Source organism: Peromyscus maniculatus, chromosome 7, assembly GCF_049852395.1.
Source record: "Peromyscus maniculatus bairdii isolate BWxNUB_F1_BW_parent chromosome 7, HU_Pman_BW_mat_3.1, whole genome shotgun sequence".
Taxonomy (NCBI): Eukaryota; Metazoa; Chordata; class Mammalia; order Rodentia; family Cricetidae; genus Peromyscus; species Peromyscus maniculatus.
Genome location: NC_134858.1, coordinates 113998556 through 114025074, shown reverse-complemented (window position 1 = coordinate 114025074; position 26519 = coordinate 113998556). Strand labels below are relative to the sequence as shown.

The window sequence follows — 26519 nt, the reverse complement described above, 5'->3', positions numbered from 1 at the left end:
AATGAGGACTGGCTGGGGAATTTGCTTAAAGAGTGGACAAGCACACCATGGGGTGGGTGTGGAATTATTATCTGAATGAGCCCAGAATGACTGAGGACCATGAAGCATGTTGATTTGTAATGAAATATACGGGATTTGAATCGGATAGTCGTGTGTGTGTGTGTGTGTGTGTGTGTGTGTGTGTGTGTGTGTGTGTACAAATGCCAATGTGTGATGATTAGAGTGTAACCTGCAACTTTCAGCACTCAGTTCTCTTCTTCCATCATTGAGGGTCCTGGGGATCTATCTCAGGCCATCAGGCTTGGCAACAAGTGCCTTACTTTCTTCCTGAGACATTTTGCTAGTCTTCCACTTTGTTTTTTATCTTTTAAGATTATTTTATTTTGTGTGTATAAGTATTTTGCCTGAATGTATGTACTGTGCAGTGTGCATATCTGATGCCTGTGGAGGTCAGAAGAGGGCATATCCCCTGGAATTACAATTAGGGATGGTGAAAACTGAGCCCGGGTCCTTTGCAAGAACAGCAAGTGTTCTTAACTGCTGAATCATCTCTTCAGCTCCGGCTACCCTAATTATTGCAACAAGGTCTCTCATTGAACCTGGGACTCATTGCTCTCAGCTAGACAAGCTGGCCAGGAAGCTCCTGAGTTCCTGCTGTCTCCCTTTCCCCAGCATTCCCCAGATGTGCACCGCTGCACTTGTGTTTTTATGTGGGTGCTGGGCACTGAACTCAGATCTTATGTTTACTCAGAAAACACTTTACTGACTGAGCTACCTTCCAGTGTCTCAACTTAGATGCTTTTATTCAACCACTGAATGATCCCTAAATGGGTCCTAGGAATCAGGAAGAGTCAGAAACAAATAAAACGTGGCTCACACCTTCAAAGAGATGGCATTCTGATCCTTTCATGAGAAAAGTAATGGTTGCCTTAAGAGCCCAAGTGTCTCTGGTGATACAGAGTGCAAGTACAGATAGCACTAAGCCTTCCAAGCAGTTGCTTTGTCCAAATTACAAAATGGGTTTTTGTATGGCTAGGAGATAAACTCGGTTATTTGTTTCTGTGTATGCACCGAAGATAATGGTGTGGCTTGTTTGGTTTAGGGTTGTTTAATTAAGACTGATCTATTTTTAGCAAGCACATACAATACAACTGTGTTTAGTTTAAAATGAGGATGAGTTTATTTCAAAGTCACTTTATTGCTCCAGTGCCGTCTGTGAATATTAAACAACCCCAGCTGAAGGGCTGGTCTTCCTTCATTCACAGTACACCTCCTGCACCAGTAGACATGGAACAAGTAATATGGGTTTACTGTTTATCTATGGCTTTACTATTTGACCTCAGCATATAGGACCAGAGACTTCAGATGTTCCGCGAAATCAAGTCTTGAGCCTTTGTGAGAGAGGAAACCTTGCCTCATGGCTTGACTCTAGTTCTGCAGCTTTGTGATATGACTCAAGATTTAGGAGCCAGAAAACAAACAATTCTATCGTTTAGTTCACAGAGTGTAGGGCTGTGAATTTACAGGAAGAATATACATTACAAATGGGAATACAGATCATACTTAATTCATATACATGTGATGTGTGTGTGGGGGTATGTGTATATGTAGGGGTGTGTGTGTCTATGTGTGTGTATGTGTATGCAGGTGTGTGTGTGTGTGTGTGTGTGTGTGTCCACATCATTTTTCTGGAATTTTCCCTTTCACTGCAGAAAATATGTATCTGTTATCCATAATACACTTGTTAGAAAATATCTTAACTTACCCAAAAAGAATATTTATCATTTTTAATTATATGTATATGTGTGAAGAACGAGAGTATGTGTAGGTGTCTGTGGAGGCCAAAAGAGGGTGTCAGTTCTATCGGAGCTGGAGTTACAAATGGTTGTGAGCAACTTGGGTCCTCTGCAAGAGGAAAAGACAATCCTAAAAGCTGAGGCATCTCTCCAGCCCTCTGGACTGTTTTCTTATAAGGTATTGGAAAGAAAATGCTCATGATGCCTTGAGGATGGAATGGGCAGGGGGACAAATGAGACATCAGCATTATCTGTAACAATCCCTCTCTCCTTTGCTGTGCTTTGGATGGAACTCACAGCTTTGTACATTTTAGACAATCACTCTACCACTGGGAGACATCCCTGGTCATTTATTTTATATTAACAAAAGTGATGGGCTCATAACATTTGCCCATTGATGCATTTCTATGTAAATATTCCTTACATTGTTCCTCAACATTTTTAGTTAAAAATCATTACTTGCAAATTATTATGATGATTCATTCATTCAACAAATGCCTGTCAGGAGCCTACTGTGTGATAGGTCCTAGCAACAAAATGGAGACAAGAACAGACATCATCCTCACACTTACGGGATTTATGTTTGGATGGGAAATAGGGGGTATTGCAGCTCTTACATAGAGTGCCTGGAGTGACAGCTCGAGGGAGTGGACTGAAACAATCTGTGCTGATGTGGAGAAGATGAGCCTGTTACTAACATAGGATCAGCAAGTAGTAGAACTGTTGATAAGACCTCTCATTGTTGGTCAACATGGAGTTTGAACAGTGATGTGCTGTTCGTTTTTCAATTCATGTCATGTCTGAATTTTTCTATATTTGCAAGCCCCAAGTTCATGTGCATTTTTCTTTGATTCTCTCTAGTATATGACTGCTGCTCCTATGCAAGGGACCTACATTCCCCAGTACACGCCTGTGCCTCCGACAGCTGTTTCTATTGAAGTAAGTCCATCCTGCAAACACAAAGAGGCTAGGAAGAAGAAACCTCAGCCACATGAGCCACACCGGTCCCCATAATCCAGGGAATCCTCAGATAAAATCTTTAGGTTATTGTAAAACACATCCCTATAAGCTGAGCATACAGAAGTCTGTCCATTGGCTCAACCAAACCTACATTTTGCTTTACACATACAGTTAACCTATCTTACACAGAGGGATAAAGGAAGAGTATTTTGCAGGCCTAGAAAGCAGTGCAAAGAACAAACCCTTTCCCATCAAATGCAGACCACAAATACTCATGAGCAGAGGGGAAGAGCAGTTTACAACTTACTCCTGAGAATGGCCCCTGGACCAGCACCATGGGATCTCTGGCTTAGTTTTTTTTTTCTTGTTGCTGTGATAAAAGGAAACACATGACAAAAACAACTGAAGAGAGATCAGACTTGTTCCGGCTCATAGTCCATCCTGTGGTGGGGAAGTCAGTCAGGTGAGGCAGCTGCTCACATCACATCCACAGTCAAGAATCAGAGAGCAATGGATGCATGCTGCTGCTCAGCTTCTCCTCCTGGTTTTATACAGTCCAGGCACCACAGTTGGCATTCCTACCTCATTAATGCAATCAAGATACCCCCACACTGGTGTGTCCTGGGATGATCCCAAGTCTTCCATCAAGCTAAGAACTAAAAATAACTATCCCAATGTCACCTAGGAGTTTGTTAGAGAGGGAAGGTATCAGATACCACCACTCTGCTTCCTGAATTTACATAGGTGTTCATTTTAATATGATCCCTTGAGAATCCAGATAATCATGAAAATGACACAGCACCTTGATACTCAAACTCTTCTGCCCATTAAAATTATTAGAGGATGGATGCTTTAAAAATATGAATTTCTGAATTTGACCACAAGAAATTCTTACTGATTTTTCTAGAATATGTGCTAGGTTAGGCATGTTTATATGCTCCCAGATGATGCCAGAAGATATTAAGAATTAAGAACCAGTCAGGTAGCAGTGGCGCATGCCTTTAATCCCAGCACTCAGGAGGCAGAGGCGGGAGGACCTCTAAGTTCATGGCCAGCCTGATCTACAAAGCAAGTTCCAGGACAGGCAAGGCTACAGAGAAACAAAACCCTATCTGGGAGGTGGGAGTTAGTGGTGGTGTAGTTCAGTCGCACAACCCTTACCTAGTATGTATAAGGCTATGGGCTCCATCCCTAGTGCCCTAGAAAAGAAATTAACAAAAGTCCACTGTTCCAATGAATGAACCCAATATATTCTAGCTTCCTATAGACAGGAAAGATGTAATTGAATCACTGTGTGTATCATGAATAATACTGCCATCTTGTCCCAAATGGAAGTAAAGCTCCTTCTCTCTTTTCATTTGGGACAAATATGTCTTCATCAGCTCTCATTTTTACTGGATGGAGCTATCAAGTTACAGAGAAGAGGGAAAGGCACTGAGACACATAGATGGTGGTAGGTACTGTCTCTAGTTAAACCACAGACCCTCTTCTCTGAATGCCCAAGTGCTTTGCTGTCATTTGTGGGCATTGCTTCTCATTGGCTAGAAACTGAAAAGCTAATCAATATACTTCCTCGAGTTCATCTTTCCTCTATATCACATGTGAAAATCCACCAGTATTGAGATCGATGGAGGTTTTTGCCAACTATGTTGGATCTCTAAAAATGTTTACAGATTGACTTCTGGTGTGTAACAAATATATGCTTGAGTCCAAGTAAAGAAAACTCCAGAGACAAGCACGGCACTGTTGTATGGCTTAGGAAACTGAGGCCATCACACCCTTAGTGTTTTTAATTTCTTAGATGTAGGGTCCAAAATAATGGTATATTAAACAGGTTTTCATTGGAGTTCAAGCACATGCGATTCGATTACATGGCTTTTGCTATATTTAGTGACTAAAAAGCAGCTATGTCATGAGAAAATTGGCAATCAGCACACTAAAAGCACCATGAGCATAAATCTCTATCACATATTTGCATTTCTGTATGTCTACACCAAAGGATTATGCTACTGAAAGGGCCAGAGCCTTTAATTGGTGTAGAGTTACAGACACATTTAACAAAGCAGCTTATGGGAAATAAACCCTTCTTCCAGTTAGATCTGGAGTTGGAGAGAAAGAGCACAGACTATAACTTTCCTCTGCTGTTCCACCTTGAATCTGTGCTTGTGCAGAAAAGATTGTAGTCATGTTCATGTAAAAACACCAGATGGACATTGGTTGGCATCCATCAATTAGTCAATTGACAGATCACAAACCAATCCTGTTCAGAGGTTCCAAAAAGTACAAAAATAGTAGGTATGTGATGGGGAACAACAGAACAAGGGTGTTTGACATAGAACCCACACAGGTATCCAAGGTTAGCCCTCTTCAAGCTGCTACAGCTGCTGTTTTCTGACTATGATTGTAGATGGCTTTTACTGAGGCCAGAGTCCTCTATACAACCACAGTTAAAATGGTTTTCTGACCATAAGAGCCTTCCCAGGACTTCTGATGGCAATGGCAAGCTTACTGCTGTTGTATCATCAATATCACAGGATGAACCATTATGCAAGCATACCCTGACATTATCTTTTGCTCTGATCCTGCAGTTTCCGGTGGCTGAGAGTTCTCTCTTTGCAAGCCCAAAAGAAGAAGGGCTTTTGTGCTGCATCTAGAGAGGGCCCTTAGCTAAAACAAATAAGGCTTGTGTGTACTGATTTGCCTCTTCAGGGTGTTGTTGCTGATACCTCTCCCCAGACGGTGGCCCCTTCATCCCAGGACAGCAGTGGTCAGCAGCAACAGTTAGCAGTGGACACACCCAATGAACACGCACCTGCATACTCTTTCCAACAATCCAAGTAAGTCTGTGCTGTGCCAAGCTCCTTCCTCTAGAAGCAGAAGTCTGCAAGTCCGTTCTCAAAGTGTTTCTGTTTGGTTTGGTTTCACAGAAACTACCATAAATGTAGTGGTAGGCATTTCTTGAGCTCATGATCATATGGGTTGCTTCCAGCTGGCTTCAGGTGGTACATTTTCTGGTCTTGGCTGTACTTGGCCCAGTATGTGAGTACCTGGTCATCTGTGGTCCTCTGGTTTGGGATGATGGAAGGGTTGACCATATACTTTTCATTTTATAACAAATTAATTTCCAGACAGTCAGAATTCCAAGGACAGCAGGAAAGTAAACCCAACAAAAGTAGGCACTTAGTATTGTTTCTATGCATTGGCTGCTATCCTATTGGTTATTGCAAGTCACATGACTCACAGAGCCAGTGAGGGTACTCACTTCAAGAGAAGTATTTCAGTCCTTAGAAATAAATCTGTTACATATTCTTGGGAAAACCTAGTATTCCCACCTGACACTAGTTAGTGACCCAACACTTCACTCTTAATCTCTTAAACAATTACAGTGACATTCTCAGTGCAGGCTGACTTTGAACACCCAGGTAAATGGTCATAAAAGGAAAATATTGCTAAATATATGATACAGGGCTTGCTCAGGAATTAATGGCAAAGGGAATAATTAAGTATTCAGAATTACTCATGAAAAATTTTTAATCACCCATAAAGCAAATTACATTTGGCTTTGTATGGAGCAAATGTGTAGATTAAATCCTGAGATCTCTGCTTTGAAACTGGAGAGATTAACAGTGGGGAAGTATATATGGAGAAGCCCTTGTGTGCAAAGTGTTCAACTTTCTGGATCATGACTAAATCTCTGATGAATGGAGAGTATTCAGATGAACCTATTTGTAAAGTTTTGTTTGCTGCCAACCTTTGGTTTGTTAAAGAAGTCATCCTGTCACTCCTAAAGTCATGAAGAAGCTGAGCATACCAACCATGCCTGTAGTCAAGAGGTAAACAGATAAAGAAAATGAGGTCCATAGCCACACAATAGAATTTTATTCAACCATAAAATAAATGTCATTTCCAGAGAAATGGATTGCACTGGTGATCATATTAAGTGAAATAAGCCAGATTAAGACAGACGATTACTACACCTTTATTTTCACATGCAGAGTCTGGATTTAAACATATACATCTATACACATATATGGATACATGCATGCACACTTACAAGATGAAATATATAGAATATATGTTATTTCTGTTCCAGTGTAATGGAAAAATATCTCTAAAACAATTTAGCCAGTCCTTGTTATCTTAGCATTCTTCAATACCTTAGATTTCACAAACTGGAAAACTTTCCTTTCCAGCATCATTGTGCTAATTAACAAGTCACTACTTTCCTGAAAAGCCCTTTGCTCAGGGTCATTATGCTAGCGGAAATATGGAGATATCGCCATGTGCAGCTCTTTAAGTACTTGCTAATGGCTGGCATTTCTCATCAGATAGCAGCTGACCACCTGTGAGGTGAGAGGTTCAAATCAGGCCACACACACACCAAATTAAAAGTTAGAATTTTTTTTTACATTTTTAATTAAAATATAATCACTTCCTTTTCCTCTTTCCTCCTCCATCTCCTCCCATCCTCCCCCATATCAAATTGATAGCCTCTTTTTTAATTATTATTGGTTCTCCAGTACAAAGTGGTCAGCTCTAAAACTATGTATACACAAACTATAAAAATGGACTCAGCGTGTGTTTATGTTTACCTGTGTGTATGTGTATAATGCAATAATATGAAATAAAAATAATTTTTTAATTAACCAGATCCCATAAAGCATGTATGCAAGTCGAGTTACAGTCTCAGGTGCAAAGGCTGAAGTCTTTGCTACAGATTCCACTTTTGTGCCTTTCCAGTTACAATTCAAGTCTTAAGGACCCCGGCCTGCCCATTTAAAGTTATCATGTGATCACTATTCTCCAAAGAATGAAAATTAGGTCACTGATGAAAGAGATTCGCCACCATCCACCAGAATTAGGGTTGGGAAGACCCCTCGTAGATCTAGGTCAAAGTACATTGGGATCAGCCCTTTTGATTGAGAGAAATACTGAATTGTGAAATCTATCTGTCTGCCTTCCTGTGAGGGTCCTGTTGGCAGATGGCATCATAGTAACAGTTTGTAGTACTTCTCACATGATGAGATGTGAGGCAAATAATAGAGAATGATAGGGATCCTCTTTCATAACAAAATGGTGTATCAGCTCACAGGCCAGTAAATGCCTGTAATCTAAAGATTGAAAGCTTGAGGTTGTCTTTGGCTACATGAGGCCAGCATGGGCTGCATGAGGCTGGAATCCAGAGCTGGAGAGATAGTTCAACAGTTAAGGACCCTTGCTTCTTTTGCTGAGGTTCCCAGCATTTCCATGGCTGCTCACAACCACCTTTTAATTCCACTTCCAGGGGATCTGATGCCCTCTTCTGGCTCTGCAGGGGCTGCATAGATGTGGAACATTTTCATCCATACAAACAAAAAGTTATACACACATAAACAAAATAAGTATATCTTCAAAAATATCTAAGTCAAAACTCAGAATGTCATGGCAACTGCATCAGTGCCTTCTAAACAGGACCACAGTGATCTGCCGTGAGGTTCTACATCTTTAGGGTCCTGTCATCACTTCCCCCTGCCCTCCCTGAAGACCAAGCTACCAACCATGAAGTCCTAGTAGGCACTCAAAGCAAGCCATAGCAGAAGTGATGACTCACTGTGTACACTGGAGGTATATTTTGTATTATTTATTACTTGACAATCAGAAGATGTTCTTGGTCCATCAACTTTGATTTTTACATGTGTGAACTCTTGCTTGAGTGTGCATTTATATGAAAGGAGCAGAATGTGACAACGTTATAAGCTAATTTACTTGTTCCATTACTTCTTTGAGTATGACATAGTAGAGAATCCTGGGCTCTTCTAACAAGATGTCATGGGAAACCACAGAAGATAAACTTGGATGTACTGATCCCTCTTCTCCATTTGTCTTTGCAGACCATAGACAGAAGTGAGGCTGTCCATCTGAACCTTTACCTTCAATGAAGACACTTCACTGAGCAAGAAGTTAGTCGGCCTCCAGTTTGCACAGGCGCCAAGGGAAAGCTTTCTTCTTTTATTTTTATTTTTTTAATTTTATACTTTACTCAAAGAAAACAAGGTTTTTATGTGCTGTGCAAATGGTTCCTTCGTGTGGTCTGACAGTTATTTTTGTCATACTTTTTTTTAAAAGGGAAAACAAATCCCAGTAAAGGGGGTGGGAGGGTAAACATCAAAGCTGATGTTTTCTGTGGAAGAACATTTGAAGTCAGAATTTGCCTAGAGGTGTAAGTAGTTTTTTTGTTTGTTTGTTTGTTTGGTTTGGTTTTTGATTTTTGTTTTAGTAGAAAACCCGATGTTAAGAGGTGGGCAACGGGAAATATAAGGAAATTATTTTCCTCAGTAATTAAGCTATTTTTTCCTCTTTTTTCTTTCTTGATTGAACCTACTGGGCTGGTTTTTTTTATATTTTATGTTTTCTTAGAAATATTTAGGTAAGGTTTATCTTGAATCTTAATTGCCTTAATTTTAAGGACGTCAAGGCTCGCGAGGCATGCTGTCAACGTCTTGTTATAAAAAGAAATCCAGAAAGAATTGAAGTATTGTGCCATCTTTCACTGGCATAGAAGATGGAGACTGAGATTTTAGGATGGAAAAAAAAACTGTACAATTTAAAAGAAAATGTTTTTTCTTCATTTGAAGAAAACTTGTTGTTAAAAGAAACGACAGCAACTGCAAGAATTGGGAAATGCTGGGACTTCTCATGAACTTTGACACAGTCATTCTAGAAGGCTAAAAGACATTTTATGGTAAAGATATTCACTTTGGTTTAAAAACAACTGCATTAGAAATAATGCGTGTTTGGGGGGCAGAATGCAAATTTTTTAATTTACAGAGCGTGGTTGCTAGCGAAAGCGTTAGTGCTTTTTATCTGCAGTTTTTTCTATGAGCTTTGTCAGGTTTTAGTCAGCTTTGCTTGTCACATTGCAAAACCTAGTGTAAGAGCACTAAAAACAAAACTTAAGTAGATAGAAGCTTACAGTCAAAAAGTGCAAAAATAAAAAACAAAAACACACACACAAAAAGACAAAACAAAAACAAAAAAAAGCAATAGATAGAGAAATTGTTGACAATTTCTGTAGTCTTTCTTAGTTGTGGTCAATTGCAGCCTATGGATGGCCTATTTTATACCAAAGATGAAGTGAGACCCTGTTACAGTCGTGATGGTAGACACTGCTTTTCTTTCCTCAAAGTTTTGTTTGACCTACATGGCCGGACCAGTTCTAACTTCATTTCAACTACCTTCCACTAGTGTTTTACATATGGCAAAAAAAAATTGTTTTTCTAGAAATGTATATTTGTTGATAGTTGAAGTTTGTACCTACTTGCTCAGCAGTTCAAGCATGAAGAATCTGAGAACTGATGGATTGATGGAAGCAGGTGACTTTCACTCCCGTGAGCTTTTCTAGCTCCTGTCTGTTTCTCTTCAGCAGTGGATAGATGAGTACACCGGGTCCTTTGTTCAAGAGGTTGCAATATCTTCATGTGAACTGCAGACGAAGGATGCGTCCTGAACATGTTCTGAAAGATGTCTGAAAGACCACTTGTCAGAAAGGCCCAGTGATGTTCTGTGCAGTGGGGCCTGGTCCCCTGAGAAGTACTCATGCATTGGTAACAATCGTCTTCCTTCCGAACGCCAACATAAACAGATTTTGTCTTCTCCCCTTCATTTTGTTACTGGCCCATCTTGAATAGACACCTTGATTCTGTACTTGGGAAGGGAATGTTTTCCTTTTCCCTCTTCCCATTGTGTTTTCATATCTTGATATTGACAGGAGAGACAACACAGAGCTTTTTAAATTTCAATTTAATTATCTGAGATAAGTGAGGCCATTAAGATTGAAGATTCCTTTTAGTGCAGCAGAGGCAAGCTCTTAACATGCTCGTTGACAATCAATAAATTGTATGCTTTTTATCAACAAGAACTGAAAGAATTAGGGTTGACCCAGCACTAAAACCAAAGGAGACATTGCACTTAGAATAATGCAAAACTTGGCTTAAAATGATCTAAATTGACTTAGTGAGAAATCCTAATAGTTGTGACTTATTGTACCTGGGATCTACTTACATAGTTTTGCTTGAAGCTAGAGACAGTGGCATGCAACTCTGTTCATGGAACCATTCTGAAGAATTGCTTTTGAATGAAGCATTTGAATCAAGGAGGCCGAGTTCCTTCTTCAGGGGTTGTCTGTCTGAGTACATAGGAAAGTCACAAGCACCAGAGAGGAAAGAGAGTAGGCTCTCCAAAACAAAACAAGCTATAAGGCAAATCACAGTCCCACAACTAAGGAGTCTGCCCCAACGCAAAGGTCCACTGTCTCACCAGACCCCGATTCTCTTCTTTGCAACCTGTGAATTGAGTGCTCAAGTCAAGAGAGTGACTTCATATGTTGGCCACCAAACTAATGACAGAACCATATCCAAGGTGATGGCTCCACGCTGCAGAGCAATCCTGTGCTTCACCTTCATGATAATAGTTTTCTGTGCTTTGGAAAGGAACCTGAGATGTCTGCATTCATCATTGACACCTGTTGGAAGGGTGGACTTGAATTTTGTCTTTGGGAAACATACCCTCAAGTTCCAGGGGCTTTCAGAAAACTCACATGAGACTACAGTTTCTCCTTCTCCTTCACCCTCTCTCAATTCTTTGTTTAAGTAAGGATTATCCTGGGCATCGTTCATTTGAATATGAAACCAACATACTTTCTTGTCCTTTCTGTAAAAGTACCAAATACATGTATTCATGTGATACAAAGAGAGTCTCATTTGCATATCTAATAATGAGGCTGCAAGGTAGCTACCATGTGGCTGTTGAAGGTGCCTAGGTTAACTTCATTCTCTTACATATACATTCTGAAACATTTCTTTTAACTCTGACATTTTCATGATCTCTTTCCTTTTACGCCACCTCAGCCCAAAGGAAATCATTATGTCATTTTATGTGTTTTGTGTCTTTTATGTTTGGGCTGTTTCTATAGTGCCATTCCATGAAATCCTTTAAGAAGAAAAAAGTGTGCATATTCAAATTGGCTCCCTCTTTCTCTGTCATTTTTACCTAAGAATTGTTTTCGATAGTCCAGTGTAGTGGAGAAAGAAAAGGCATTGATGATAACAGTACAACATTGTAATAAAAACAAGAACTCTACCCCCAAAAACAAATGCACAATATGTGCAGCACAGACCCCACAATCTCAAACTAGTCAGCAGTGCACATGATAGTCCTTATATGATTTAGGACTACAGTCATTTTTTTAATTGAAGTAAAATTCTAATTCTTCAGATTGTCAAGATGTTTTCAATTTTTTTCCCTTTCATTACCACATCTTGGATGACAAATTAGGAAAGCAACTAAAGCCAAGATCCAAACAAGATAAATACCATGTCATCTAAATGCTACTAATGTGTTAGGAAAGTGGGTTTCTTTGAATAATGACAAGACATCAGGGGAAGTAGAGTGTGTGGTGACTGATGGCTGTGTCTCCTAAGGACCCCAGGATAGAACCTGTATGAGCTAATGGTAATATCAGCAGGTGCTGAGGATAAAAAATGTGTGCTTAGTTTTTGTTCTTTCAAAAAAAATCTTTGTTTAATTATTAGAATGTCTATGAAAAAACCTACACATCTTTTTATTGACTTAAAAATGTCCTTTATTGAAGAGTGGAATTTAATCAACACGATCCTTGCATCTTCTTTTCAAGTGAGATGTTTCAATGGGATTGCTACATAGACTATGATGTTAATAGGCTAAAAATACTTTCGACAGTCCAGTCTCATTCGTACCAGTGTGCGAACAACTGCAGACAAGCTGAAAATGGAGAGTAAGTCTTAAGTGGGTTTTGATGGAAAATACTAGTGAGACAACAGAATTGAAAGTCATTTGTAATGGCATTTGTTATGGGAAGCAATCTCATATTAGAATATTATATAATCATGTCACAGAATTTTGATCTATTTCATTTTGACCACAGTATAGAATAAAAGATAAGATCTCCTTTTTTTCTTGCCATTGGGACTGGTATACTAAACATTTTTCTGAGCCCATTGGCCTTGAAAGTTTCTCTTGAACCCCAGGGATGGCAGGAATCAAGTCTCCTTGATTCTATTTCCTCTTTCAGAAGGAATAGTGAGGTTTCACTCATGAATCAACTCATTTTACAGTTGTGGTGTTACAATGTGGGTTGAGCCTAACTTGAGATTAATATTTCTTACCCATACAAAATGGGAGCCTTCAACCAAATGCTGTCTGTCTTGACTGTCCTTTGTGATAACCTGGAGTTCAGGAAAGTATGAAAGCTAAGCAAGAAGCCAGACATGGCTCTGTGATTTAAGAAGGCTGGGTTCAGCACTTATTACTGATTTTTGTTGTCTTTGGGCTGATCCCCTAACTTGTAACATACCGATATAGTTGCTGTCACAGAAAGGGTTGGCTGACTTCTAGGCAGTAATAGCCATGCTGTTCTGGGCAGGAGAATAATGTGCTGAGGAATTCGTTTCACTGGTGAAGCCTCCAAGCTGAACAGAGGCAAGATGGAGCTTGGGGAAAATTGTGAGGCCACTGAGTCACCTGGGAGATTTTCTTAACACTGCTCCATTTTCTGAGTTTCAAAGAAACAATCACTGTCAATATACAGAGGCTGACTGACTAATTTGGGAGTGTTTTGTCTTTTCTTCTTAATGACTGACCCTGTTAACCTGAGCATTTCACCACAAGGGTGGGCAGAAGAAACCACTGAAAATAACTCACTCCAGTCTATGTTGCTTCCCAAATATTGATTTATCATGGAAATTTTAATCATTACTGAAAAATCCATATCCACACATTATACACTATGAAGTCCAACAGTCCATAATGTCCTTTTCCTGTCCACCACACATAATCAAGAGTTGGCTGAATTCTTGCAAAACATAAACAGAAAAATTATAACAACAAACTTGGCTCCCCTAAAACAAAGCTACTTTGGCTTCATTCTCTTTACTGAAACTCAATGCCAGGAAAGAAAGTCAACAAATTTCCATCAGGAGAAAATAACAATAGTTTTGGCTAAACGTACATTTTTATCCCCCTTTAAAATCTTTTTGATCACAAAATCATTTTCATTTTTGTTGTTTTTCTTGTTTGAATTGGTATTACTGTATTAAGACTGAGAGTCGCTCATATTCCAGGGCATAATTTTATGGCCATTGTGTATGTAAGCACAAAGTGTAATATTAGTGTTACGCTTTGGACTTTAAAACCTCTGGTCCAACATTATTAATAAAGTTGGTTTCTCTTTCTCCCCAAATGTGTTATGTCCTCACATGTGAAAAGGAGTAAGCTATTCCATCCCTGTTAGGAACAGTAAAATTATTTCAAAGAGACATTGGGTATCTGAAATCACTTTGTTCTCCATTCTGGAAGCAAGTGTCCCCATTTACTTAAGAACTTCATTGGAATCTTAATCTTAAGCTCTGAGTGAAAGTACTTCAGTTTCAAAGAAAACTGTGACATGGCTTTTTCTTTAAAAGCCTTGTTTTAACTTGTCTTCAGCTCCATGGACCTTCTGAAATACCATTTTGAGATTTTCTTTAAGGACATCTTTGTATTGCTGTCTTGGACTGTCATGGAGAGTTCTGTAATCCTATGGCGTTTCTGGTTTTATCTTTAAGTTCTTTCATGTGTATCATGGTCAAGTTAGACACCATTTCCCCTGTTCCCTGGGCTCTCTGTAGATCAGTGGATATTAGGTTTCAATTTCTGTTTTCTTTGATGAAGCTTTCAATAAAAAATGAAAATAAAATCAACAAAGCAGGGCTGCAGTGTTTGATTGCACTTCTCCAGAAACTTGTTGTGGGAAGGTGTGTGTGTGTGGGGGATGTATCTGTATTTAATCCACCTTGCTAAATTGTTATTTTTCTGGAATCAATAGAAGAAAAGATCATTCAGGGCTGGAGAGATGCTCAATGGTTGGGTGCTATTTTTTGTAGTGGACTGAAGTTTGGTTGCTAGCACCAATACCTGGTGGCTCACAACTCCCTTTGACTCTAGCTTCCAAGGGTAAACAGAGAGAGAGAGAGAGAGAGAGAGAGAGAGAGAGAGAGAGAGAGAGAGAGAGAGAGAGAGAGAAATAAAAATAGAAGCCTTATATTTTTTTTTAAAAAAGGTTATTCCAAGCAAGAAGGTATGGGAATGAAGGAAGTGACCATATATGATCATGCCTGGAAGCTTGAGAGAACCACCATGGGGACCTTTAAGGAATGCACAGCCTTCCATTGAGGTCTTTCCATGGTCTCCCAACAAGTTTTGCATACACAAAAAGGTTCAGCAACTACCCATCTCCCATTTCCAAATATGCCCAGTACTCATCGACCACTTGATGGTATTGAAGGCCAGAGTCTCTTTCCTCAGCAGTGGTTTGTGTCCCTGCAAGATTCAGGTGATCCAAGATCAGCAGTGCACATTCATTCCTTCAGCAATGGGTGACTATGGGAAGCAAGGAAGTAGATGATCATTTTCTGGTCCAAAATTGCCCAGCTCTCTTGTATCTTACATTCAAGGACTGAGTAATATTACATCATGTGTATTTGCTGTATGATTCAAAAATATTACGATGTGGAAGATGAGAAAAATATTGGATGGAGGAAGTGTGTGCAATTTGTTAAGCATAGAAATTGGTAATATTTAAGACACACTCTCAGAGAGAGAGAGAGAGAGAGAGAGAGAGAGAGAGAGAGAGAGAAGTATATTCATGAACAAAGTATGAGTGGATAGAAAGCCCCAGGGAACTCTGTGTTATATATGATGTGCTTAATACACATGCAAAATAGGAGGTCTTGGACATTCATGATGCCTGATTGGTTCTTCCATTGGTAACATTCATTATCCAGCCATCACAGCCTTGCAGGCCTTGGGTAGATTTCTTCTCCTGCCTCTGCTGCTGTCCATAAGAAGAAGCCTCTTTGGTTGGTCCTCTTCTGTTGCCCTCCTTGTTCAAATCTGAATTCTGTGTCACTCGTCATCAATGGCCACAGGGATGCAGTGGAGAGAGGAGGATGTATGACCATGGTAGAACTTCCAACCCCCGTGGTCCTTCCACTCTTCTTGTGTCTTATCTTCCATACGTCAGTCTATCTCCTGCATTTTCCCTTGCTTCTTGCTCTGCATTTATGCCTTGTGGTTGGAGCCTGTGTGTCTTTATGTTCCAGAATTATAGATGAAGTCTCTCTGGAGTCAAGACAATTCCACAGATGTCGTCTTCATGTGTTAGGATGCAGGTAACTGAGGAAGGATGTAGAGACAGGTAAGTGGCAGCCATACTCTAAGAGCATGTTGTATGCATTCTCTTTAGGTATTTGAATAGGAGTGAGTAAATAGAAACCTGGAAGAGGAGATTAGAGAGCAGAAAATCAGAGGGACATGAATGTAAATTAACTCTGGATCATACTCTGTTTAGGCACCATGCCTCAAGCTAGGTAACTTAGAGAATATATTGTTTACAGAGCTGGGGTAGGAGGAAGCCCAAGACCTCTGTGTCTAGTGAGGTATTGTTTCCACAGAGCATGCGCTGTATGTGAGCATGTCTGCTGCAAGTGACAACCAAACTTGTAGGCTTCTTTAATAAAGACACCAATGCCATTCATCAGGGGCTTTGTATTGATGAATTCTTCATCTTCAAAGTCCCACCTCTTCATGCCTTCACTTGGGGATTTCAAAATCAACATTTTTAATGATTTTATCTTTTAATTGCACATACACATAGGCCGGTGTGTAAGAATGTGCACACGAATACTGGTGTCCATGGAGGCCAGAGAGGGCGTCAGATCCCATGGAGCTGGAGTAACAGGCAGTCAGTAGCCTGCTGGAAACCCAACTCCCATTCTCTGCAGTAGCAATATTTGTGCTGTGTCATTGTCTCAGCCCCTGGAAACCAACGTTCTAAAGGAACACAACCATTCAGACTTTACCACTCACCTTCTTCTATTGCAATTTGCTTAAAATAGTGATATTTTATTTCTTTTTTATGTAAAAGTTGTAAAAAAGAAACATAATTACCACCCCCACAATCCATATGCAAAAAACCTTTTGTTTTAAGTTGAAGGGCATTGAAACTTCAGAAATGTTTAACTAGGCTTCTGGAGATGAATCCTTGACCCTCAGGATATGAGGACAGAGAAAGAAGATTCAAGAATGAATAAATAAGCTACATGTGGTATGCTCTCTTCCTTGTACATAGAATAATTCTAAATTTATAATCCCAGATCTCTATTTTTTTTAACTCTTTTGTAATTTACATTCCCCAACAAGGACTATCTGTCAGCCATGAACAGTTCTGATAAGGTGCAAGTCCCATGATGCTGTTTTTAAAAATAATTCATTTTATTTTCACTTATGTATGTAAGTATGTGGGTCTGTGTGTATGTGTCCATGCCTGCAGGTGCCCATGGAGGCTCATGGAGCTGGAGATGTAGGTGATTGTAGCAGCCCAACATAGGTACTAAGGATTGGACTTGGGTCCTCAGGAGTAGCAAGCATCTTTAATTGCTGAGCCAACGCCCCATCTCCTCCTAACATCTTTTATTTTTCAGAATTGCCCACATGGATAATATGTAACTGCACCCTCATGCTGGAATGGAATATAATACATCAAACTGAATCTTGATTATTGATTTTCTATAGTTACAAAAAAATCTTTCCAATGGCAATGGTTATGTATTATTGCTGATCTTCGTGTATTCACCCAAGGTAACATGTTGGCCATGATGTAAACATGGTGCCGTTGGGGCTCTAGAAGATTGCATTACTTGAGAAGAGTGTTCATGGTGCAGACAGGATCCAAATTTAGCATAAACAAGGCCCCGGAATGATAGATGTCCTTCTACATAGTTCTAGAACCACTGATATGACTTGAAGAGATCACATAAGCAAAATCACTTTTATATTTGAGACATCTCATCATTGTACATCTATTCTTAGCAATATACTGCAAAGTGTAGGGGAAAGACCTGAGAAAGAGGCCAAAAAAGCTCAGATTTGGAATAGGTGCCATTGCTGAGGTAGGATGAGAGATGGAGAATTAGGGAAGGAGGCAGATTCTCAGAGAGACAGCTTAACAGTGGCACATGCCTAAAGAGTACCTGAGGGCAGTAAAGGCAATAGCTGTTCTCTCCATTCAAAGCTAACAAAGGCCTTAAGAGTTAACTCACAGTAATGAGTGTAGTTGACTACCCCCTGACTCAAAAATAACAGCCTTGAACTGACTACAAAGCTAAAGAACAGGTAATGAGGTGCATTCAATTCCTTTTTGTTTGATTGGCTCAAGGAAACAGAACTTGGTTTATGTGCCTATAGCTCACGTAACCTGAGCAGTTTTCATGTTTACTCCTCCTTTCTTCAGGTGAGATCAGCCACATTCAGGGTGGTATGCCATAGATGACCCACATCCATCAAAGTCTGCAGGAAGCCAGGCTTTCTTCTCTGTCCAGTTTACCCAATCTCCCCCCATGCAGCAAGACAGACCATTCTTACCTGCCCCAGGTCCCTCAACCTTTCTTCTGGTCTGCCTTTGGTCCTTTGGGAGGGTGCTCTGAGGCAAAGCCCCTCCCCAGCCCTAAGTCATCTGACACAGGACTTAGGCGATCTCCAGCTTTCTAGTGACGCTAACTGCAAAACCACTGCTCTTCTCTCTAAGAGCTTCTTCATTTCTCAAAGTGAATAGCTTTACTTTCTCAGAGTCATTACCAAGGGAAAACAGACACTGCATCATCATGCATAAACCCTCTAAAGTTGTAATGGCAATTGAATGCTTCAGTTCGGAAGTTTCCCTTTAAAGCACAGGATGGTCCTATGACAGTCAGTCCTGAGAGTTAAAGGCAAGATGAATATGTGAGGAGACAAGGAAGCAAGAGAACAAATGCATAAGGGAATGCTTCGCTTCTCCACAGTGAAGCCCAGATTCAGAAAGACACAAACACCAAGCTTGAAATAGCCAGCCCCCAGATCATGAGAGTGAGTCAGTGGAGCTCTAGCTGTGGAGCTCAGTGCATCCACATTTCAGGATGGTAATACTGCCATCACTCATCAACCCCTTCTGCCTTCTCATGCCTTTCAACACAGACATCCATCTCACTGGTAGCTGCTGATGGCATTTAAGACTATCCAATGGAATGCATTGCAGGTGCCTTTGATCAGGATGACTGGGAAGTTCAGCGGAAGTTCACAACTAATGTAAGCATCCCCATTGGGAATGACCTCGGCCAGTGAACAAGTATTGAGAAATTCGTTTTTTGAAGAGCTAAGGGCTAATCTACTTAAAATGCAAAATGCCAGCTTTCATTACAATATTCCCAAAAGACTGTCTTGTGTTATTTAAGCTGATAAAAACTAAAATAGTAGTAGTAGTAGTAATAAAATACATGAAGTGCTGTATTGTGAAGTTCACTGAGTTACAATTTTGCCCATGTTTATTATAGGAGAGATACTAGCAGATGGATTTTGATCTTGAAGAGTAGTTTTCAGTTTCAGAGAGATGGCTATGAGTTAGCAAAATAAAGTGCACAGCAATGTGTGGTGTGCCACCCTTGAGCTGAAGAGGAAGCTTCGTGTGTGTTGGTCTGTGTTTAGGGTTTTCCTCTTCCATCTGCATACGCCCACATCCACAATCTGCTCAGAACATCTCTGGAAATAGCCACAAGAAAGCCATCTAGAAAGCTAGACAAATTTTCTGGAATTTTAACCTCATTTGCATTTTCATTCTGTGAATATGTCACCTCTTCAAAAATGAAACAGCCAAACAGTGCAAAGCAAAAAAGAAACATCAAAGACAATTTCTGGGAAGAATGAAGAGGTGATTTTTCACTTGGTGATCCTTCTAGCGATTGAATTCTGCAGCAGTCCTTAGAAACAGAGATGCCAAGCTGCCATATGGGAACATTCTTCACGGTTCTTATGTTTCTCGGGGTTCAAGTGAGCTCTTTAGCGTTTAGGAGAACCTTCTCAGACAGTCGTTTTAAAGCCAATGAAATACATGGGATCAAAATAAAGTATTCATATTGACAAAACTTATCCAGAAGTTTAAAGTTTTTGAGGTTATAATATGTGTTTCTTTGTGGGGAGGGATTGATATATGGTTTGCTTTCTTGATGCTGTGACCCAGGGACCTAACAGAAGGATTGGAGGGCAGAAAGGGTTCATTTTGGCTCCTGGTATAAAGATGCAGTCCATCCATCCCAGAGGGAACGGCGTGGAAGCAGGAGCTTGAAGCAGCTGTCCCACTGCATCCATAGTCAGGAAGCAGAGGGGTGAATGCTGGTACTCAGCTCACTTTTTTCTTTTTATTCTGTGTAGGACCCCACCCCATGGATGCTTCTGCCCACATGTAGAATGGTTCTCTCAACCTCAGTTAGCCTTATCTAAAACCCACCTGACAGACACACCTAGTGATTGGTTTCTATGGCAACTTAAAATCTTGTCATGTTGACAAGAACAGCCATCTATGTTGCCCAGGCTGAATTTGAACCCATAATTGTTCTGCCTCTGCCTCCTGAGTTCTAAAATTAGAGGCTAATGCCACCCCCTGTGGCCCGTAAGACCTTCTTCAGTGATACCATAAATAATATTTAATGAATTTTAGAATTTTAAATTCAATGTCATAACTATAGTACAAAAAATATGAAATTTTAGTGTCTATTGATGATGGTGATACTATATCATTCTGTGGTTTATTTCTTATAACCAAAAATATATGAATACTGTCATGTGTTCATAGTGAGCCTGGCTGTGAACCTTCCACACCAATTGGTCCCATGTCGCCCAGCAATCTTCCTCCAGTCAATATCCTGAGAATAACTATCTGGGGTAAAGTCATTAGACCAAAACAAAACTGAATTATCAATTAAACCTCCACATTTGCTAAAGTGTTTATCCACATCTCCAGTCCTTATTTCTTTTGACGAGAAATAATTGGTTGCAAACAGAAAGGAAGAAAAAAGGTCACTAAGATGTTTTTCAGTGAGAGGTTCCTTCTATGACACTCTAGCCACAGACCTAGTGGATTGTAATGGCTGTCCTTTGATATCTCTCTGAATCAACTTGCTCTCTATGGAGTGGCTAAGTTATAAGTCAAAAGTTCACTTTTGACTTGTGATCCTGGAAACAAAGGGTTGAGGGCCTGTGTCTGCTGATAGTCTTTTTGTTGGCAGAGTCCCATCAAGCTCAGAGCATCCCATGGTGAAGTCAGGGCATGAAGCATGTGGAGCTCTTCTGGTCTCACCCCCAGGATTCAACCATGTGAATGCACTTATCTAATCTAATCATCCCTGAAAGCTCCGCTTCTGATCACCACGGTGATGTGAGGCTTCTACTCTCAAGTCCCACTATAGGAACTCAATTCAACATGTGATATTCTGGAAGGAAAGCTCAAACTACATCCAAATCATGGCAATCATTTCACTGGTATTACTTTAGGAAATGAGAAAAAAAAAGATGCATTTTTTTAATGTGTTGATGTTTTTTAGACATTTGAAAAATGCTAATTTCCACATGTATGCTCTTTTGTGGTTTTTGTCTGTTCTGTTTTTGTTTTTAGAGACAGGGTCTCATTGTGTAGACCAGGCTGGCCTTGGACTCCAAGTAGTCATCCCATGTCAATCTTCCAAATGCCTGAAGTACAGGCATGATCCATCGCATCTGCTTCATTTTTAGTTTTTCTGTTTTAGCGATGGGGAAGTAGGAAGGCCTGGCATGACATGTTAGTCATAAGCAGGGTTCCCATTGTTATGCCAGCCTCTCTGAGGCACTAGCCAATGAATCCATGTGCTCCAGACACCATAATGCAAAACAAACCAAAACCACAAATAACCGTACTGACAAACACCTGTGCAGAGTGGGAAAAGGAAGCTTTTGCCTGGTTATTGAGATACTCAAAACATCTAGTAGTTGGAAGTAAGGCCTTATTCTTTATTTGTATTCATATTCATATTACTATTACTATTGCTTATTCCTTATTCTCTACATGGCTGCATTTCTCCTCTTTGGAAGATTTCTGTTGGGCCTGATGCTACATCCTCCTTTCCAGGATTCTTCTTAAATTAAATTCAAGTCAGCAGTAGCACTGGACACCAGGGAGTGTGGGGGGCTAAGACACCGTGAGCATGCTGAAGCGGGACTCCATGGGAGCTGAAGCAGCTCTAAGAACCTCTCTGCCAAGCTGCACTTCTCTCTGTAGTTGGGTTTATGCATCTACAATCTAGCTGCTTTTTAAAAGCTGCAATTATCCATGTATGCCAAAGCAAAGAATTGGTGGAGTAGCTATGATAATGAATTGTGCTTCCCAAGCTTGAAGGTACACACCATTCACAATGAGAGCTTGAATGTGGATGGCAGGCATCTAAGAGAGAGTGGAAATGCATGTTGTGTTTATTTAAGTCTGGATGAGAGCAGGTAGGCCTGGGATTCTGTCTCCAATACTGTCAGATTCAAGAGTATACTTCAAGTTACAAGAATCACAGGAGAGCTTCAAAAATAATTCTAATTATAATAAGTTTTATATAATTTTCTCTGGACACAAACTTGTTCAAATGTTTGCTTTTAGTTTATTAGTTTATTCACATGAAATAACTATGCTCATCTACAAAACTCTTTAGCTTTTAAAATGTTTTTATTAATTCTTTTAAATTTTCATGCATATGTACAATATATTTTTATCATATCTACCTCCTTCCAACATGTCCTCTTTTCCTTTTTTAAGATTTATTTATTTTATGAATGGAGTCATTTGCCTGCATGCATGCCTGGTCCCTTGTAACTGGAAATATAAGTGGTTGTGAGCCACCATGTATAGGTGCTGGGAAGCATCCAGGGTCCTCTTCAAAAGCAGCCACTTCTCTTCCCTGCTGAACTGTCTCTCCTGCACCTTGTCCTCTTTTAAAAAAATTAATAATCCATTGAATCTAATTAGTGATACACTCACAAGCATGTGGATCTAAGGCCATCCCCTGGAGCATGGACAACCTACCAAGAGTCACATACTTAAAGGAAACTGACCATCCCTCCCTGAAGAGCTATCAGCTTCCTGTAGCTCTTAGCCAGAGGTAGCGACTGTGTGCTTCTTCCCCACATGCAGGCTGGGGCACTGACTGGTTGTGCATGGACCCCCCAGCTGCTGTAATTTCATGTTTGTTATGGCCTGGTCCATGTCTAGACTGAATTACATAGCACTCTTCCCATCTTCCAACTTCTATATTCTTTCCTCCCCCAACTTCAGCATTTTACTAGAAGCATAAAGATTTGTAATGAGAGAGCTATCCCATTAAGGTATGTCAATTAATGAGAAATTGACAAAATTCTTGTATGTTTACTGAGTATTTAATTTATGCATTTGAATTTACACTTCTAAGTTTGCTTGGCTGAGGCTTTTGGACTTTGAGTTTGTGTTACTAATACCAGAATCAGACAAGTTGAACCTGCAGAGTGAGTAGATATGTGTGTGTATGCACATGTGCACCTGAATACACACACACACACACACACACACACACACACACACACACTACACATACACACACACATACTACACATACACACACACACACTACACATACACACACACACTACACATACACACACACACACACAGAGACAGAGAGACAGAGACAGAGACAGACAGACAGACAGACAGACAGAGACAGAGAAGCTAAATTTATTCAATCATAGCATCCTCAAATGTTTGTGAAGAAACCATTCTGGTCCTCCCTGTCAGAGTCCCACCCCTGTGCTAATCTCCCAGCTCCCTGTCTGAAGGAAATGGCATGATGTGTAATTAACACATTAACAAGCAAGGAAATGCAACCCACAGAGGGGAGACGAGACTGGGGCCAGCTAATAAGTGTCTCCACTTATTAAAGCTAAATAATCAACCTACAAACCAGATCTCAACCCTTTCCAAACAGTGCCAGGCAATTCCATCTGGCATTGGTTCCATGGGGAGTATGCTGAGGAGCTTAAAGAATTGAGTGATGGGCAGAAGGGAGCCCACCAAAGGCAGCAGTAAAACATTTCTCTGATACATCCCAAATGAAAGGAAGGACAACGGTGAAGAAAAAGGAGACTCTAGGGCCGTGGGAAAAGGGAGAAAAGTGAAATGCCTTTTAAACTCAGCCTTCAAGCGGGAAGATGATGGGGGAGATTTAAATTTCAAAGTCATGCACAAAGACTTGGTGAACAACCTTGATGGAAAGTTCCTAGCAAGAGTACAGAGACTTCAATGCCCCAAATCAAAAGAAACAGGCCAGCAGCCCCTTGAAGAATTCATCCCTCTCTTGGTGGTAACTTTGTCAAATGGCAGTCTTTTTGCTAGAAATGATGAAATAAATATTTCTGCTTTTGACAAGTTTCAGTGAAGTAAACTAGACACATATGCACACACACACACACACACACACACACACACACACACACACACACATATGCACGCGCACTCACACACACTCACACATACCCACACCAGTCCTTGCAAGTTTGTTAAGCACTGTGGCCCATTTCTTCATTATAACTTTAATGTCAAATCGCAGCTCTTCCACTCATTAAGAAGCAACGGGCCTTGAGTGAGAGACTCCCTCTCTTTGAATCTCTGACGATTTATGCTTAAACTCTAAGCAATAGTCTGAAGTGTAAGGTTGGTGGGGATTTTAATAGGAGGGTGGCTGTCTCCTAAACAGGTTTCATGGGATTTTCTTTGCTTTTTACCTGAATGAAAGCATGAAAAGAGGGTCAAGAATTAGGCTGACAGAAACACCAACCTGGGGTAACCACAAGACTCTGTCTCCTGCCCTCATTAGTTCCCAGTCTCATTTGCTTTCTTCCTCTCCACCCACCCTCTACTTGCTTTCAACAGTATGGAGAAAAAATAATGAATAGAGTCCTTGTGTTTAGAGAGCTTCTATTCAGACAGATTTGTGGTCAGCTTCCTTGCAGTAAAATGAGCTTTATAGCAAGGCGAGTCAGATGACAAGAAAATGCAGGGATAATCCTCCTGCCTTTGAGCAGAGGGAGAGATGTGACAGCTAGAGCTAGCAGGTAACTAAGGCTTCCTAGAAGAAACAACACTCAAGTCACGTATAAGGCCGCCACCAGGACCTGGTTCTCATTATCTTATCCCCACTTCCTGTCTGGGACAAGATAACAGATCAATGGTGCTGGAAAAGACAGGAGTGGGTGAAGCTTTCTAAAGAATGTGGTTGCCAGTTTGTGGTTGAGCACTGTAACAACCTTAGGAGTTTCTAATACCTTCCATTTGGTATTATTGCTTTATAAAGCACTGCAAATCATTACATGTGCTCATGTAAGAATCACTTCAATGGAGAATTGGGTCTCAAGACCCCAATACATAAGACTGCTTATCATGGGCAGATAATTAAGAACTTAGGTCATGGAGGGATGGCTTAGTGGGTACATGTTTGCTGGGCAAGCATGATGGCCTGAGCTCAGATCCTAGCACCCATGTGAAAAGCCAGGCATTGCTTGCATTGCCTATAACTTAGCACTGGGGTCAGAGGAAGATCACTGGGACTTGCTGGCTGCCAGCCCAGCTCCAGGTACAAAGAAAGACCCTGTCTCAAGGGACTAAGGCAGAGGATGACAGAGCAGAGCACACAATGTCTTCCTGTGGTCTCCATGTGCAAAGGTACATAGAGTGCACATATATATACCGTAAGGGACAGGCACAACAGTGAGAAGAAATTAAAGGAGGGAGGTGTAACAAGTCTCTTTCTGTCCCACCAGCTTCCACATAATGGCATGGAGACTTCTTATTAATTATGAAAGCTCAAACTATAGCTTAGGCTTGTTTCTAACTAGTTCTTATAACTTAAGTTAACCCATTTATGTTAATCTACATTTTACCACATGGCTTGTGACTGTTACCTCTCCTCTTGCACATCCTGCTTGTTCTGTGTCTCCTGGAGACTCCACATTTCTTCTTCCCAGAGTCCTCTCTGTTCCTGAAAGTCCTACCTATAATTCTTTCCTACCTATTGGCCATTCAACTCTTTATTACACCAATCATAGCAACACATCTTCACACAATGTACAAATATTCTGCAGCATTTCCCCTTTTATCTAAATAAAAGGTAAAGGTTTTTACCTTAATACAGTAAAATTATATACAATAAAAACAATCATCAAGTAAGAATTACATTTATAATGTCCAGTCCATTTGTATTTGGCAAATTTGGAGAAATTACTCTATTATTTATCTTATCTTGATGAGTCCAAAGATTTATACCTAAACCATTGTCTATCATAACTTGTATTACCATCCTAAAAATCTTTTTGGACCTTAAAACATCCTCTTAGATAAACAACTTAAAATTTTATGTTTCTCAACCTTATAAACTTTACATCTTTTATCTAAGTTTTTTTTTTAATTAGTAACAAGGACAACTGTATAACTATCTAGTCTTCAATCCCCATCAGAGACCCAAGAAGGATAAAATATTACTTGAGTAAACAGGAAGTACAGAGCAAACAACTTCCAAAACCATAAAAATGACAGAGACAGCAGGCTGCCTGGACAGTTACTCAAGGTTCCTCTGCAAGATTGGAACATCCATCTTTATCCTACAGGTCTAAAGTATCTGACAGACTTCTGTGAAAATTTTTAAAGGACTATCCTACCTTGTCTTGACAAAGTTCAGCAGCTGCCTTCTTCAGCAGTTAAAGCAAGGGCAGTTTCTTGCCCAGTGGATAACTCCCACAAATGAAAGAAAACTCTATATGGAGGTTCTTCAACACCCATCATCCTTTTTTTTAAAGTAAATT

General features: G+C 40.2%; 1 protein-coding gene across 11 annotated transcripts in view; it reads left to right on the top strand.

The window, feature by feature from the left end:
* Rbms3 (RNA binding motif single stranded interacting protein 3) overlaps positions 1-14513 on the top strand; it is a 794057-nt gene extending 779544 nt beyond the window's left edge. For 4 of the 11 annotated variants that reach the window (XM_042281904.2, XM_076577299.1, XM_076577298.1 and 1 more), the window contains 3 exons: positions 2658-2735; positions 5466-5593; positions 8627-9380. In XM_042281904.2, coding sequence (XP_042137838.2) covers positions 2658-2735; positions 5466-5593; positions 8627-8633 — 213 coding nt within the window. In that variant the 3' untranslated portion in view covers positions 8634-9380. Of the gene's footprint in view, positions 1-2657; positions 2736-5465; positions 5598-8626 lie in introns of those variants that run through there. The other 7 variants (XM_042281906.2, XM_042281905.2, XM_042281901.2 and 4 more) reach the window with 3 other exon arrangements.
* The last annotated feature ends 12006 nt before the right edge of the window (positions 14514-26519 follow it).